General features: G+C 42.9%; 1 protein-coding gene across 1 annotated transcript in view; it reads left to right on the plus strand.

Moving 5' to 3' along the window:
- KCNH5 (potassium voltage-gated channel subfamily H member 5) overlaps window positions 1-12,933 on the plus strand; it is a 160,545-nt gene extending 147,612 nt beyond the window's left edge. The window contains exon 11 of the mRNA XM_021554525.4: window positions 736-12,933. Coding sequence (XP_021410200.1) covers window positions 736-1,683 — 948 coding nt within the window. The 3' untranslated portion in view covers window positions 1,684-12,933. The remainder of the gene's footprint in view (window positions 1-735) is intronic.
- The last annotated feature ends 5,399 nt before the right edge of the window (window positions 12,934-18,332 follow it).

Raw genomic sequence — 18,332 nt, forward strand, 5'->3', positions numbered from 1 at the left:
CTGAGATGGTGGATATTGCTGGGTTTTGGAGCCACACACAGCCCTGTCACACTGCTTCTCTGTGGTGCTTCCTGTTCACCTACACATATTAGACATACTAATTCTGCAATAAACATTTGCAAAATGTGTGAAGCTACACATATGGCCCATGGGGAACCTAATTTCATCTTCCAATGCTCCTAAAAAACCCTAGCCCTAACAGCAAAACCAAAAAGTATTGAGCATTTTCCAGCCTCTAGAAGGGTGTGTACATTGAATTTATCTTGCAGCTATGTAGTCCCTGCTGAATTACTTCTTCCTTTTGATCTGTACTAAAGATAGTGATGGAGCAGGTATGAGTGTGAGTAATGGGTAGGTTGGCATCACAGTATTTGGGTTCTTTGTCAACGGCTTTCTTCTCTTTGTTCAGTTTCTTTCCTTCTCTTGGTGTCAGGGTATTTTTAGTTCTTCAAGTAGTAATATCTTCTGCATCAAGAAAAAAGATGAAACCTACTTTTAATGTATCCTGTTAAGAAAGTGTGTGTATGTATGTGTGCATAACCTATTAACCCTGAGGTTGCTGTGTCTTGATCAGCTCCATTTGAATTCACTACAAAAAATTAAGATGGAAAGGAACATCAGAATTAAGAATACAGAGAGAAATGGCTGTTCTCAAGACTTTTTACCCATCTCAAATAAATACTTTCATGCGATGTCCTTTGGGTCCTGACTCTGTTGTGGATTTATCCCCCACAGATCATCTTCAGGAAGATCAGCGATGTCAAGAAGGAGGAAGAGGAGCGCCTGCGCCAGAAGAACGAGGTGACGCTGAGCATCCCCGTGGACCACCCTGTGCGGAAACTCTTCCAGAAATTCAAGCAGCAAAAGGAGATGCGCAATCAAGGCTCGACCCACGTCGACCCCGAGCGGAACCAGCTGCAGGTGGAAAGCAGGAGCGTGCAGAACGGCGCCTCCATCACGGGCACCAGCGTGGTCACCGTGTCCCAGATCACACCCATCCAGACCACCCTGGCCTACATGAAAAGCAGCGAGGCCGTGAAGCAGAACAACCGCGACGTGATGGAGCTCAAGCCCAACGGCAACGGAGACCAGAAATGCCTCAAAGTGAACAGCCCCATGCGGATGAAGAACGGGAACGGGAAAGGCTGGCTTCGGCTGAAGAACACCATGGGCACCCACGAGGAGAAGAAGGAGGACTGGAACAACGTCACAAAGGCCGAGTCCATGGGGTTGCTGTCCGATGACCCCAAGTCCAATGACTCAGAGAACGGTGTAAATAAAAACCCACTGAGGAAAACAGACTCTTGTGACAGTGGAATAACAAAAAGTGACCTTCGCTTGGATAAAGCTGGTGAGACTCGCAGCCCCCTGGAGCACAGCCCCATCCAGGCGGATGCTAGGTGTCCTTTCTACCCCATTCCTGAGCAGGCCTTACAAACCACGCTGCAGGAAGTCAAGCACGAACTCAAAGAAGATATCCAGCTGCTAAGCAGTAGGATGGCTGCCCTTGAGAAGCAGGTGGCAGAAATTTTAAAAATATTGTCCGAAAAGAACGTATCCCAGCTCTCTTCCCCCAAGTCTCATTTATCACCCCAGTCCCCTCCCCAGATACCCTGTCAGGATATTTTTAGTGTTTCAAGGCCTGCATCACCTGAATCTGAAAAAGATGAAATCCACTTTTAGCATATACCTATGTGTATATATGTATACAGTATATATGCAGAGGTGTATATATACCTTTATACATATATATATATATATATAAATGTGTGTGTATACGGTAAATATATATACATATATATTTTCACTTGCATCCAATATGACTTGAAGACACCAAGGATTTTGATATGTAAATATTGCATGTCCAGCTGGATTCTGGCCTGCCAAAGAAAGCAATTATTAACATAGATATTGCTTGTATAATATGCAGTTGACTGCATGCACACTTTACATTTATTTATAATCCTATTATGTAATAAAAGAATGACTTTTGTTTAACAAAGGCAATGTACTATTTAAAGAATCAGGGTCTAACCTGCCAATATTGCCATGACAGTTTTGATCTCAGGCTGGGTGAATTGAGCTTTTATTTCCTCCTACTCTCTTTTCTGCTGACAGAAAAGACAGAGTTAAACAGTAGATTAATATGACGTGAAGGACACGTTCAGACTCCTGTTAGTATTGTTTCCTGGTATCATTCCATGACAATATACTGTATATTTGGTGATGAATTCCCCTACTCCTAAAGGGAGGGCTCAGCTCAGTGGGCAGGGAAGGGCACCATGCCTGGTGCTAGGATGGATCACTGGAATTTATTTGTGTGGGTATTGTGCATGCACAGCCTTTTATTTCAAGTATCCTCCTGCTCTTTTAACATCGTAAGAAATAATAATTATAAGAATAATAACAATGGTGATTTATGTAACAAAATGAAACTAACAGAAACTCTCTCAGTTGCACTCCCTGAGTGTTTGGGGGTAACTTCTTTCTTGAAAGCCTCCTTTTACTGATGCCATTTTTACTGAACTGTTAGAGTAACATTATGTAAATTCTCTTTGCAGCACTCAGTGGTGATGTCCAGTTCTGTCAGTATCTTCATCAGCATGTCCCATTTTTGTGGGGTTGAGGTTGTTCTCCCACTGTCCCCCCTATTGCCCCTGGCAGAAAAACTTAGTGTGAGGTCTGAGCAAGGGAGAGAACACTCGTAGTTCAGCTTCTTGGGAAACCACATGAGCAGGTTTGAACGCCTGAAGTTAAAAAGTTGCAGTAAATCCCCCTCCATTCTCTTTCACGAGGACATTTATCAGTCTGCAGCTGCTTTTAGAAAGAGAGAAAATAACTGGTCAGGATGTAATTCTCTTTAGTCCAAGGTGCTTGGATGATAATGTGTGGGTGGGAGCGTGGTGGTGGTGCTGGGGGGATGGAGCCCTGCTGGAGTGCTGCTCGTGCCGTGGGCTCGTGGAGGGTTTCAGTGCTTGGAGGGGGCACGATTCAGGAGCAGACTTGCAGTGCCCACAGGTCCCACACATACTGAGTCCCTCAGGTTGGTGTCAGGCTCTGTCCTTCCTCTTAGCTGACTCCCATTGGCATCTCCCAGCATTGGGCTGTGCTCAGACCCCTCTCCACCTCCTGGGCTGAAGCTTCTGGCTTTGCAGGGCTGCAGCAGGGCAGGCTTTGCACTGGTTCTTGTTTGATCTTGAGTTTGGAGCTGGACTTTTGGACTCTGCCCCTGAGTGTGGTGAGGGGTTTTGCCTCTCAGTTTGCACTGGTTTGAATGCAGGTACACAAGATGCTTAGCAGAAATTGCCATTGCAGCCTCAGAGATGTTACCTGGTGTGGTTTGAGGCCAGCCCAGCAGAGCACAGTGGCTCCTTCAGAGAAGGATTCCCTCTGGCTCTGCCTTAAATGACCTCTTGTATCAAGATCCTGTGTTTTCAAAAGTGCCTGGAGTAAAACATGTATGTACCACAAGGCATCACTACGATTCAGGTATATCAAATACATGATTATAATTAGTGAGCATTCAAAACACACACCAGTATTAGATCCATTTTTTAACATTAGAAAAATGGACTGAACAAAATCACTTCCTGAAAACCTAACAAAATCCCTAAAACCCAAACAAACCATCACTAGTGGCAATTAGGAATCTACATCTTAGGGTGAACAGATCTTCAACCATGAAATCCAAACTCATAGAGCTACAAAAGCTCGGAAGAAAGACAGAGAAATCATTGCTTCTGTAGTGTCAATTTGTGGAGTATTTTTGGGAGATGATAGTTTTTTCTGTCCCATTTCTGCCCCTTTCTTTAGGAAATTAGAGATGCCAAAAAAAAAAACCCAAAAAAACCCCCCAAAAACCTGAAAAGAACAAAAAGCCACAGTAGGGGACAGCTCTTCCCAAAGCCTGGTGATCATCCCACCTGCTCATTTTAGTTCTCCACAGCTACAGTTGCCTCTGTCAAAATTTTCAGCTGTATTTTGCAGCTGCTGTTCTGACAGAAGTGCAAATCCATGACTCTGCAGCATGGTTTGGGCTGCAAGAACAACCTGCACCTGCACAACAACAGGAACTTCCATTCCTGTGTTAAGTCCCACCCTGAGACTCTGAAAGAAGGGGGAGGTTATGGGGTTAGGGAGTTACAGGGTTGCTGCAGGAGTCTGCACACACCTTGTGGGTGCAGTTTAAGTGCCAAGATGTCAAGTGTTGAATGTTCCTGCCTGACTTTGTCTGCTGGTTAAGACAGACACACAGCCACTGCCCAGGGCTGCCTGGTGAATAGCTGAGCCACACAGGCTCAGTCTGGGGGCCAGACTTTGTTAAAATTCCTGGAATACATGAACCTGCCATGAAGTGATGCTGTAAAAGAGACAGCAGGATAATGGGGATTGGTTTTGTTAGAAAGCTTTAGCCTTAATGGCATTCCTCTGCCTTTGTGACAGACTTGTTTTCTTTCTCTATGACTGATATAAATTCTAGGTAGAACCGCATGGCATGCAAAGGGATCTCTGTTTAGGTTTATTTTGCAAGTCAGGTGTAACTTTGTGCCACTTTACAATGAGAGAATGTGTTAACATGATTAGTCTGACCTTGAAAATCATTTGGGCAGGCCCAGAATGTCTTTTGCAGTTCAAGTGCAGCTTGAGCATTTCAAATGTGTAGTGGCTAAATAGTGTAAAATACCAAGTTCATGAAACAAATACGGTGTCTCCAGGTCTGCTTCTAGTGCTGCTTTGACTCTGATATTCCAGCACTGTCCATTGCAAGTTCAGTGGAACAGCTTGTACCCTGCACAAAGCAGTGGTGAGATGGTACCCTGCAGGCACAGGCTGTGGATGGGCTGTCCTAGGCTCTGTGTGCTGGGGGATGCCCAGTTTGTGGGGTTGGCTATGGCTGGTGTGATTCTGAAGGACTTTGCCTCCAAAATCCATGTTGGGAGCATTCCATGTTGCTTCATGGAGTTGTCAGCAGTTTGTCTCCTGTCCCCTCGTGTTGTGCATGATGTGATGAGTGACTGGGGCCTTCCTTCTCTGTTAAAAAGCATGTTTAACAGTCCTGTAGTTCAGGCTGGACTGAAAGCAACCACCTGTAGTCATTAAGTGCAATAAGGACACCCAGGTGTCACTTCCACCCAGGCCAGTGCTCAAGCAGTGACACACCATGAGGAGGGAGCTCTTGGCTGCATGCTTTCCTTTCCTTTCTTGTAAGAACTCAACACCTGTACAGATGTTCCTGCCAGATGCTGGGAACAGCATCCTTAGCATCTACCCTGTGCTTTGTGTGTCCAAAGCATTTTACCTGCACACGAGTGGATTTTATCTTTCTGGACTTTGGAACAGAAATAAAATGTGTCCAGAAAATGTGTACAGAAAAGTAAACACTTCCCAAAGCAAATGAACTAGAGTACTTCTAATAGCTTTTTTTGTGTAATGTTGCATATAAGAGATAGAACAGCACTTCAGGATAATTACTGATAAAATAATATTGTTGTGGTGAGGATTCAGTTCTTCTAAATTTGTATTTGTAAATCTTTTATTTTTTCTGTCTTTGCCAGGGCACAGGGGTTAGAGCAGAGCTGATTCTGGAAGTGACAAACTTTAGCTTTGTCCATTTTTCTTTTCTGTGTTCTGCAGAAGTAGCACAACTGTAGGGTTTTGATGCTCTGCACCAAAGTTTGGGCTCATTGCTAGACTCAAGTTCAGTCTTTATTTACCACCACATGGAGAGTAACCCTGTTGCACAGGTGTGAAGGTTGAATCTGATAATCAGATCAGACTTTAATGTGTGTTTTGAATCCCAGGACAGTTTCAGAGGGCTGAAAGCTGCAGAAATAATGTACTCTTTGCAAAGCCAAGAGCAGTTCCCTGGAAGTAACTGAGACTGTTCCACAGATGTCATCATTGCCTGGGTCAGAAAACAGATATTGTGCTCATGAAATAGCTTAGAGGATTTTGGGGGAAAAAATGTCCTGAACTGGAAGGGAAAACAAACAAACAAAAAAAAAAAAGCCAAAGGTTTAATATGGAATTTGGACATAGAGGGATATATTGTGAGAAATTTACAGTTTTTTTACTTGGACATTGAGCATTTAGAAAACCCAATCCTATATTTTTGGATGTCAGAATTGGACAGATTGTCTCTCAAAATAAATACATTTTCCCTAAGCGAGGTGGTGTCAAAGTGATACCTTTTATTTTTTTTTTTTAATGGTTTTCAAATACCATTTTCTTTCAGAGGAGGGCTTGAATGGGCTTGTTAACATTACTCTTAATACGCTATAGGGGGAAAAGTTTGATCCATCTAGATTTCCACATCTGGGAATATTTTTTATAATTCTCCCTTAATTTTTTTTTGTGCAATCGGATAACACAATCTCTACATGTTTTATTTGATTTAATATGCTATGGTGCATTTCCAAATGAACTATGTTCTTAAAGCAAAGTGCTGAATGGAGCTAAAGTTGACAAAAAGTCCATATTTCTTCTGGCAGAGAAGCATGAATGTTCTTACTGGCATAAAGAATACTGTGCAAAGATCAGTGCTGTGATATCTAACAAATGACAAACTGAAATCATCCTTACTGAGGGTGCATTTAGTCAGGCAGAAAATTGACCTTGTAGTGCACAGTGGGACAAGAAGGCACATATTGATTTTGTATGCTCAAATAGCAGAAGCATTTGAAAAGGGCTTGACCAGGCCATGCTGAATAAATTGTATTTATTTCTTATATTATGTTAATTGGCCCCCTGACTTATGGCATGTGGAACTAGGAATCTGAGGCAGTATTCACACAAACCTTTTTATCTGTTTTCTGTAAAGCAGATAAGTTATTTGCTTTGTTATTTTCTTCTCAGAGATGCAAGCTTGTTTGGCCCACAGTCTGAGACTACTGGTGTGCACCAACTCTGTGTCTGGCTGTCTGCCATGAATACATCAATTAGCCTTGATTAAAAGCCCTATAAAAAGGATTTTGTACTAGGTTGGGCTCAGCCCTCCCTGCTCCAGGACAGGACGAGGTTGGCAGACTTTTCTGGGGTGACAGCTGTGGGACAGGGAAAGTCCATTAAAGGATACTCACATTTATGCTGTTAGGGGAAAATGTGGGCTTCGGGTGAGCCAAAGCTCTTCCAGTATCCCAAAAACCTGTTGGAAAGTGGCATAGAGTATCTAAACTATGTAGCATCAGTGTATGGACTCTGTATTTGCAGCTGGCCCTGCTATGAACAGAGGGAGTTGGACCAAGTGATTTCCAGAAAGTCCAAAGCTCTGTTTTGATCATTTGGTGATTCTGTAGATTTTAATAGCACAAACAGGAGGTAAAATTTGAAGGCTTTTAGTTATGTCCTCTTTTTTTCTGGTTTTCAGTTTAAATGCCACGCGGAGGAGCATGTTGCCAATTTTCAAGATAATAGCTGTGAGAGCCAATAGTCATCAGACAGCAGAGAAATCTGGCAGATTCTAAAACTATGGCATATAAATAAATTAAGCATTTTGTCGGGCATCGGCTGAAATCCACACTTGGTGCCAAACACTGAGAATAATGTCATGGTGACTGTGCAGTTTCTGGAAGCAGTGGCTTGATATGGACACATCAACAACACCCACACCCTCCTCCAGCCTCTTGCCCAGTCCAGTGCAAGGTGATTACCCTGTCTGAAAATGCCATCAAAATACCAACAGCATTGGAGCTGGTTTCCAGTGCTGCCCTGGCTGTAGGAAATGTGCAGCTTTCTCATTAGTGGCTGGATCTGGAGGTGATTTTCATCCCTCTGGATTCATTCTGCTCCTCTCAGTGTGTGGACACCACTGATGAAAAGGCCTGGGCTTGTCCAGAGGATCTGGGCACATCAATGGGGTTGTGCACATTCCTAGAGTCTGCCCAAGCCCCATTCCCAGGCTTATTCCCTGCTTGTCTAGGCACATTCAAAGGTTTACACCTGGATCTATAATTAGAATTTTTCCCAGACTCTGTAAGCTCCTCAATCTCTATGATGGCTCACAGGGTTACTCACAAAGTCCTTTCCAATCTGTGGTTTAGCAACAAGTCTCCAAATTAAACAGGAATAACAGGGCAAGGCTTCTGCCATTCTCAGGGCATTACTTTATTAAGCAAACCTTTGTTTTATTTTATTTTATTTTGTTTTATTTTATTTTATTTTATTTCATTTCATTTCATTTCATTTCATTTCATTTGTGGCCTTTTTGTACACTCCTGAGCAGCACAGCGTTCCATAGAATGGCAGGGACTGGGGTGTTTGTGGGTTTTAATGAGCCACTTTGAGAAGGGGAACTCGAGTCAGACACCAGCTTTTGCCATGTGTATGACCATTCCTACTCCAGTTACACTTTGGGTGAACTTCAGCCCCAAGAGAAATTTGAACCAGTGCCATGTAGTGATAGTAAAATTTCTCTGTATTTCCTCAGGCAAATCTAGAGCTCTGCTCAGCTTCTCCACGTGTCCTATGCCAAGACATGTGGGCACTTTTCTGTTCTGGACTAGTTTTCAGTAGAATTTCCTGACATGTTCCACCTCTTTTCTCTGTCCCCACTTTTATTTCCTAGAAAAAAGAAAAAAAAAAAACAACAAAAAAAACCACTTTCTGACTAATCATTGGGAATTCACTTGCATCCAAGGCTGCTGCCAGGACCATTAGTTGGAGGCCACAGTTCAGTTTGTAAATTGGGTGTCTTATCTGAGCTCTCATGGAAAAAGGCATTTTTTTTTCTAAAGGAAAACAAAATTTCTGCTCTGCTTCTAATTAGTCCTCTGTTGTCCCTGCAGGATTAATTACTGCCTTCTTCACTTGAATCATCAAATGCTATTTGGCAACAGCTTTTTCTTTTTTTTTTTTTAAAGTATAATTAGGAGCCCTGGTATTACAAACAAGTTCAGTCAGATTGTACCTTAAAATTTCAGAGCTGAAATATCACCTCAACTGTTTTTTTATAGCCAGCTTTTGGATACCAACAGCCCCATTGCACTCAGTGCATGTTCAGAGCTCTTCCCTTTGAGGTCATCAGCAGGTGACTGTGAACATCCTTTGAGTGTGACCATCCCTCTCCTGAAATCAATCACACAAGGGGTTTATTCTGCAGGATCCTTCCCCAATGCGATTTTAGAAAAGGATTATGGGTGCAAGGATGCAATGGCACCTCCCAGCTCTTCCTACTACCTGTTGATGGTCTGTAGATTCCCAGACACATCTCTTTTCTGTTTGAAGGAAGGGCTGAGGGCCACCAACTGCCTAATTCTATCAAGTGGTAAATTGAATTTATCAGGTGAGAGAGGCAGTAGCCAGCAGTAAGGCAGAATTTGGGTTTTAAAAATCTGCCTGGTGGGAATTGGGCAAGCTACCAGAAAGACAATAAAGGATTTATCTGGCAATGCATGCCAAAGGAATGCTAAACTTGTGAGCAGGAGAATTTATTGATACCAGTGGAAAATCTCATTAGTGTTGAAGTGTGAAGCAGATCTGTAAATGTTCCTTTCAGCTGTCCCAGTAAAATCCCTGCACTCAGACAAGGGGAGCTGTGGCTCCTTTCTGTGGAGGCTATAACTGGCTAATGAGCTTTCCCAGAAAACTTGCACACAAACCATGTTTTCTCAAGTGCAATAGTTGGCAAAATTTCACTTCCATGGGCACATTTGACAGCTGACCTCAATGTCAGCCTGGTTTCACAGGGATACAGAGATGCTCCTAAAGCTGGTGCTGCAGCATTTCTCCTAGGGCAGGTTTGTTCCTCCCCTTGCTTGTTTATTGTTGATTATTTAAGAGATCTGCAACCCTGTAAGGGACGTGGGCAGCTTGTGGGGCTGCAAGCAGAAGTAAAGGTTCAGCATATCTTGTGTGGAAAACATGCCAGCCATAAAAATACTCTTGCTAACTGTTTAAAGCTCCAATGCCTTATCAGCACAGTTTGTGTAACAAAATCCCATTAGTACTGCCAACCATTCTCACGTGAATTAGGACATGATATGCTTCATAAACCTTACATACTTATTGTCTGTTCTTCTGTGGAGAGACTTGGCTGGGCTTTTATGTGCAGGTGTAGCTGCATATCTTGAGTTAATTTTTGTGTTTTGAAAACTACATCACAAAAAGCATGATATTTTCCACAATGAAAAGTAGTGTTTTCCTTCCTTAATTGTTTGTTTATATCTTTTCTCTTTCTCTCTCCTTACTTCCTCCCTTGTTTTCTTGCCTAGATCATTAGGCTAGCAAATTGTAGAAATGGGGAGATTGATTAAGTGATGTTGCATCAGCACATTTAATGAGGTAATGATCTGTTTTGCTATTTGTGTTCAGAAGAAAGAATATGCTAATAAGAATTGGAGCAAGAGCTGATTTTTTAATGTCCTGCTTAAATACTAGCCAGTGACTGAGTGGGTCAGTAAAGTGGTCTCAGCAGATCTTCTAAATTGTGTTCTCTGTTTTGGAGATAAATATTTTCAAGCTTTGAACATCTTGTGTAAATATTCCTTCTAAGGTCAGTTGAAGTCTTTCCATTAATTTCTCTAACTCTAACCCAGTTATTGCAGAGGGATCAGGACACTGAGTCCCAGTGTGGGCTGAGCTTTCTCAAAACTGAGAACTGTGGGTACTAGAATTTTAATTTCAGGCCCTTGTCTAATGCAAATGGGTCCAAGATTTCATGCCCTACTAAATGCTGCATGCTGAATGCAGAAATGTCGAGGATGTGTTTGAAGATTGGGGACAGCAAGGTGGATTGCCGTAAAAATCAGCTGACCTGATCAAGGAAAGGGCACTTTTTAATTAACACATATTTGAATCCAAAATACACATTCTTGGTGTCTGCACTGCCAGTAATTTCCATCCAAAGTAACTGCTCAAAATTCATGACTGTCTAGAATATCCTTGCACAAGCCAGATATGTACATAAGCTGTGCAAACCCTCTCTGGGGAGAAGCACAGTTAAAAATAAAGCTATTATTGCTACCACAGACAGAGATGATGACAAAGACAGGAGGCTGAGCACCAGGTGCTGTGAGGCTGAATCCTGCCATGCAGCCCTCCCTCTGAGATCGCTGATCCAGCTGTGGGCAGATGTGCTCAGCTTTTGGGTGCTGGGGCAGAGCAGAGCAGGGAAGGGGCAGCTCGTGTGGGGCTCCCTGAGGTGTAGCCCCCACCCCAGACCAGGCTTTGAAGGCTGAAGTCCTGGCTCTGGGAGGGACACATGGGTTTTAGGCTTCCTCCCCTGCCTCCCCCATCCCTTTGATATGCTTATGAGTTCCCACACATTTAGGCAGCTAGTCATGCCAGGCTCCAAAATGAAGAAAAATGTAGGGAATTTATAGTGGGAGGAAAGAGGGACAAGGGATGGGCATGATCTGTGCACCCTCAGCTTTGCAGTGGTGTCTGCAGAAGGATCCTGGTAGGAGCATGCTCACAGAATAATCACAATTAATGGCAGGGGGAGATAATTTTTTAATGACTGGTCATTGCAGGGGACCTCATTACAGTCAAAACATTGTATTGTTTTTCTAGGTTTTTTTCCTTAGGCCTCCCCCCCCCCCCCCCCCAAAATAACAACTGAAAGCTAAACTGAGCAGAAGCTGCTGTACAAACCTGCACAGAGATGTTGAACCTAAAATCAGCCTGCCCTCACAAGGTATCCACGGGGCTGTGCTGAGCACCCCACCTTGGCACAACCTGCCTTCTATTTCCTTTTTTTTTTTTTTTTTTTTTCCTGCTGAAATTGTAATGTGCATTTTTTTTCTCCCCTTGTATTGCCAGCTCAGCACTCCCCATCTCACATTTGTGGCACGTTTGTGCTGTGGTGTCTCTCTCCACCCTCGAGCACCTAAGAGGGACTAATCCCTGGCTTGTGGGAATCTTTCCACAAACATTAGCAGGACTTTGAAAGCATAGTGAGCTTTAAATCCTCCTTTTTTTTTTTTTTTTTTTTTTTTTTTTACACCTCGATGTCCTTACTTTCTGTGTTCAAGCTTCATGGTATCCCATTAGCTGAAAAAGCACCAGCTGGTATAATTGTGTTTGTGCAACCCTCGTGGAGAAATTGGGCAAAACAACTGGTTTGAAAAGCTCATGTTGGAAAACCTGATCTACAGAGTAACTGCTGCTTTTGAATGTATGTGATTCACAGACACTGGACTGTGGGGAGGAAAAGTATTTTGAGAAAACACTTTTTTTTGCAAGGAAGAAATTGGGGGAAAGGGTTATTGCTCGGGTGATGTTTCTTTTGTTACTACTTGCTGCTCTTTGTACACTAGCCAATGCAAATGACATTCATGTTCCCGACAATATTTTTGAACAGCCCAGCTATCCTTTTTGCTGTTGTTAATATACTGAGGATTTGGGAGGATTTTAAATGCCTCTGCCTTTCAGGATTATTTATACAAAAGCAATTGAGAACTGTGTTTTGACAGCAGGAAGCTTATAAAAACCTAGAGGAAAAAAAAAAATATATATATTTAAAGTGTTTGAAAGCGAACAGCTATGAAAGGAATGCATCTCTGCTACCATATCTGAAACCTGCAAAGCAACCAGGAATTGCACCAAGGAAGGACCATCTTTCTGCTGAAAATCCCACATCAGTTTGTGCAGAGTGGATGCTCCCAGGAGGAAGGCGTGGGAGCACTCTGGTTTGACTGTGACTCTGCTGTCACTTCTGGACGTTGCTGTGTGTGGATGGGGGAAATTTCTTTATCTGTAGGCAGCTTCTTGTTGCACTTTCCTGTTTGCTAAAATTCAACAACAAGGGAAATCGTGGGTCACTTTAAAGCATTGGCAGACAACTGTTTCTAACCCAAAGGAAAATGGGTTTTAGCACAATGAACTGTACTTCTTCAGGGAGGATCAATGTTGATTTTTTTTTTTCCACACGTCTTTATTTACATGTGGCTATATTTTCATTGATACAGAATAAAAAGTGCATTTTATTGACCTTGAGTGTTTGTGTCCTTACTTTTCTTGAGCACCATAAAAGCCATAGTTCTTGTTTTCCTGACCAAAGCAGAACACAATTTGTTGAGATTAATGAGCAAAACATAATCTTATTTTTAGGTGGTTTGGGGATGAGGGAGATACATAAATCTATTGTTACAGTGGAACTTCTCTACAGGACAATAGGAGCAGTTCTTGGCCCTCCTCCTCATTAGCCTGAAGACAATAAGAAATAAATCAATTGAGCTGGTCACAGATACCTCATCCATAAAACTTCTAATTCCCTCTCCCAAGAAATCAGGTTGTGGAGGGAGTACTTTATCTAATAGATAATAAGTATTTTCTTATGACCTTTTTTCATAACATGTTCCATTTTATTTGCTGGAAATGGGTAACCTTGCTTCAAAAATATTACATTTCAAATAGAAAATAAAGACCTTGAAGGACAGTGGGATAGAGGCAGAGTATTTCTCTTAGAAATTTAAATAATTTCTAAGACATGGCTCCCTTTGCTTCTTGCATCATTAGCTTGGTTACAAATGCATTCCCAAAAGAACTGACTGTGCCAAGGTACAAGAGCTTTTTTGACATAAACACACATAACATTGCTGACCTGTTCTTGAAACCACCATTCCTTTGGTGCTCCTTCAGTGCAGAAACCAAAGCATGTGGAAATTGGTGGAGCTTTTTCTATCCCATTGTGTGGCTTTGACCAGACCCTACAGGTTTTGTTCCAGCCAGGAATGGGGTCTGGGTGTGGTGTAATCACAGCTCTGAGAGACAGAGTGGCCTTAATTCAGTTTGAGGATAAAGCATCCAAATCTAGTTGTCCACAGATAGGTTTTGCCATCTGTAGGGACAGGTGCAGAAAACTTCTTCCATTTATGGTGTAAAATGTTAATTGTTAGCTTTTAAATTTTTTGACTCTCTGAGCCTACTGTCAGCATCCCCAGCTGGGGTGAGGAGACCCTGGGCTCAGCACAGGAGGGAGAACAGACCAAAGCCTGCAAACCCTGGTAGAACAGACCATAATTTCCATTGCTGAAGAAAGCAGTGTCAGGGACTGCTCCTGCTGCTTGTCTTTTGTAATTGGGGTTGGCTTTTGCCAGACTGGGAGCTGGCAGCATCAGCACAGCAGCTTCTTCCAAGTGGGCATCTGGGAGAGTGTCAAGGCTGTACGTCCCAGCCCTGGGAGCCTTGCTGGAAAGGGAACTGTCAGGATGGGGCATGAAGCAAGAATGGATTTATTTGCAGGACCTGATTTGGCTGACAGCACTGGTTTGTGTGGTCTTGGAGCTGTGCCTGAGCAAGCTGGCAACTTCTGTCATTATCCATGGGATGAGCCCTGACCAGATCCCAGATTCCTTCCACAACCCAGACAGGGTTTGCACTGCAACCTGCCGTGGTAAGGATGCTCTCCAAAATGCAGGATCAGTCACCAAAACTCCTGAGGCCCTGGGGCACCCATTTTGCTTTGCAGACTGCTTTGCCTGTGCATATAACCTCTGCCTAAACAAGCCCTGTGGAAGCCAGGGAAACAAGTTAATATTTACACATCTCAATCCCTTTAGGAGAGCATCATCCAACACACCAGGATGAAGATTTACTCTCCATGGCTGATACTACTGCTGATTTAGGATCCAGATATAAACAACATGTACAAACCAACACAGGGCAGCAGCACAGGGCAGAGACAGAGGTTTAGTTCAGTCCAGCTCCCTCCTCACATCTGTGCACCCTTTACAGGCATCTTTCTTACAGAAGTTTTTCCTAATTGTCCTCAGTGGTGTTAAACTGGCTGGGCTGGAGAGGCTTGGAGCAGCCTGGCATGGTGAGAGGTGTTCCTGCTCATGGCAGGAGGTGGAACTGAATGAGCTTTCAGGTCCCTTCCAGCCCAAACCATTCTGTGATTCTGTTATTTGGCAGAGAATGAGGCTAAAATGATCATCTTACACATCTGATTAAATGGAGTAATGAAGATGGACCAAGCAAGTTCTTCAGCACCGAAAATTCTCTGTCTGCATAGAAATAAAACAGCTGCTCATTTCAAGGCACAAATTGAGCCAGGCATTGAAAGCCACCTGAACATTTGTAATGCACAACTCAGAAATGGATAAAGACAGGTATGCCACTGGTGTCAGCTATTTTTCTAGCCACTTTGAGACCCTCTCCTGATCAATAATTTCCATCTAGCCAGGTCTGTCTGAGTAAAGCCTTTTGCTCTCTTGGTTGCATTAAACAAAGTTTATAAATCATTACTTTCAAGCATGAGCAGGCTGGTCCTGCAAGCCTGAGGGTGGGATGTTTGAAGTGTGTGGGCAGCATGGGACAGGGGCACTGAGGTGACATCCCCAAAGAGCAGCAAAGCTGGCCCGGGGAGGATTCCTTCACAAGTGCTGCTGCAGGGATTATTGCTACTCAACATCTTTAGCCAGAGCTGTCTGTGGTGCTCACAGAGGGGAGCATATGAGGAGGAAGGGTGATCAGGCAGCAGGGCAGAGCACAGGAGGAGTGGCTCTGAGTGCTCCTGACCTGGGACATAAACACAAATAACATTGCTGACCTGTTCTTGAAACCACCGTTGCTTTGGTGCTCCTTCAGTGCAGAAACCAAAGCATGTGGAAATTGGTGGAGCTTTTTCTATCCCATTGTGTGGCTTTGACGAGACCCTACAGGTTTTGTTCCAGCCAGGAATGGTGGAATCCCAGCCAGCACCTGGGCAGGTGCTGGCTGTGAACCTTGCCAAGAACAGAGGCTGGCAGCACATCACCAGGCACCTGGGGCAGAGCTGGAGTGTGCCCTGCCACGAGCTGCCACTGATTGGCAGGGAGATGGACTGACCAATTTAATGAACTCTTCCATCCCTCCCCTAGGTAATCGTGTGACATTTTCTCCAGGGAAGTAACACACTTCCAAATTAATCTGATTGCAGTGAAGCAGTCTGTCATCAGTCCCTGGAGAGAGCAGAAGGATGTGCTCCATCCCAGCTGAGAGCAGGTGAGACTGCTGCTCCAAAGGTACCCAAAAGGCAGAGGGTGACCCTCCCACAGGGTGCTGAGTCTGTCTACTAATAATTAGCAGAGAAATAAGATAGGATAAGGAAATAGATTGAACCAATTTATTTCCTGCTGGGTAAATAAATAATGGGAAATAAAAGAACTGAGATGAGAAATAGATGGACAGAGAGAAATGAGGGATTAATCAGTCTGCAATCTACTTATAGGATTATAAATCAGTGATATAGACACCACTCAAAGAAAAGCACATTTCTGTGTGAGATCTAGGACTGCAGAACAGACATTATTCAATATGGGAAGAGAATTTGGGCATATTTATCTGTTTTTCATATATATGTCTGTGTTGTAACATTCAAAGACCTCAGCTCCACTACTCAGAGCTTGGCAGGTGAGGCAGGGGGTACCAGTGGGAGCAGCTGAAGGGAGCTGGATGGATGCAGCTCTGCTGCCTGCCTGTTCTCAGGCTTATTCCAGCCATTAGGAAGCATCAGAGTGAGGAGCTAGGTAGTGCAGACAAGGGAAAGCACATCTTTCACTTAACAGGCAACAAAAGGAAAGCCAAATATGTGGTCATGCAGCACATGAACACTCAGAAGTCACATTCTGGATTCAAAAACAATGGCAAGGTTTTGTTTGTTGAGATGTAATGGAAGGAGGCAAGAGGATTGGAGAAGCACAATTCTGTCTCTGATCCAGTTTCTTATATTCTTCCATTCAGCTGCCATAAATTAAGGCTTCCATCAGGAATGTAGTAAATATTCACTTGAAATATTTTTCCACAGAAAACAGAACAGTGAAGAATGACATCCCTGATTTCATGGGTGGCAGAAAGTCAAGGAGTCTGAGAATATCCACAGCCTTTCAGAAGTAGCTCAGCCTGTTGTTATATTCCAAATTTTCTCACAAGGGTTGTGCTTCATGCTTGGGACTTCCTTCTCCAGCAGAAGAGTTTAAATGGGAAAAGCCCTGCATCAATGGCTATAAGGACACTCTGAATCCCATTTGAGGCTCACAATCTGATAATACAAAATGAATTGTTTATCTAAAATGCCCTCATCATCCTTATCTGCTGTTTACATTGACAGGGCCAGGAAAAGCACAGATTTCCTGCAGTCAACAGATCACTCACCCTAAAGATTAAGAAATGCAACCTCAGCCTTTCACAGTGTAATTTTTTAATTGTCTATGCAGTCAGCTTTCCTTAATGAAAAATGAAATGTGTCAAACCATGGTTTCTAAGCCATGAGTAGACTCCTGCATCCCTGTGAGAGAGGAGGCCTCACTGAACATAGACTAATTTCTAATAAACCTACAGTTTCAACAGGTTGGTAAACTTTCTCCTGGGAACATATGAAGGTGCAGTGGCTTCACAGAAGACTTTGTTTTCCTTCAGTAAGGTGATGCCTCTTTTCATATCCCTTTCCATTTCTCTTTTATTTCTCTTTATTCTTTCCTTTTCTCTCTCCCTTTTTTTTTTTTTTTCCCTTCTTCTTTAGCTTTCTTTTCCACTTGTCCTTTGCTTTCTCCTTTTGAGCTCCATGCTGAAATGAAGACATTTGTTCAGGCCAGTCTGACCTGCAGCACTCAGCCTGGCTTTTTATCCTGGCCAGATGACTTTCTAGCTGGATCAGGGAAAGGAAAAAGAATGGAAGAGATCCAAGACATCAATTGTGACAGCAACTGTATGCTGGCAGTCTAGCACACTCTATATTTCTAGATAAGCTTGCTTGAGACAAAGACAACTAAAGAAAACAAACAAACAAAACCCCCCCAACCTCTTAGAACTTGACAGAACAAACCCCTCACCATATGATATTTGCTAATGAACTGCATGCAGTGAAAAACGTGTGAGAATCCTTTCCCTGGATTTTTGGGGAGGGCGATAAATTAATTTGAGTAATGTAATAAGCGAGTCTGAAAATGGGTTGTGGTGGGTGGTTGCTTGCCCCCCCTCTGCTAAATCATGCCATAAATGTTTCCCTCAGCAGATGCAGACGCACATAATTTCTTTCGGGATTTTATAACCATGACAACCAGTTTTAAAGGAACGTTTTTGGTTTCCACAGTTTAAATTAGAAGTGTATCCAAAAAGATGGTTGTAAAATGAGCAGAAGTCAGCTACTATTGCCACATCTTCCTCAGAACAATGGAGTTTTTGCTTTTGTTTTTACATACAAATGTGATAGCATGTAAAATAAACCTTCTGTGCCCCTTTTACTTTAAAAACATTTTTAAAAGAAAATTCTTTTCCCAAGATAAAATGCCTTCATTTTAAAGATAGTGAAATTAAATCTTTCCCATTTAACTCATGTTAGATTTAATGATACTGTAATTTATAATGAGTAAAGTATGTTGACATTTAATGCATATGCCTTCTTTGAAGTTACA

This window comes from Lonchura striata, chromosome 5 (genome assembly GCF_050655825.1).
Source record: "Lonchura striata isolate lonStrDom1 chromosome 5, ASM5065582v1, whole genome shotgun sequence".
In the NCBI taxonomy this organism is placed as follows: domain Eukaryota; kingdom Metazoa; phylum Chordata; class Aves; order Passeriformes; family Estrildidae; genus Lonchura; species Lonchura striata.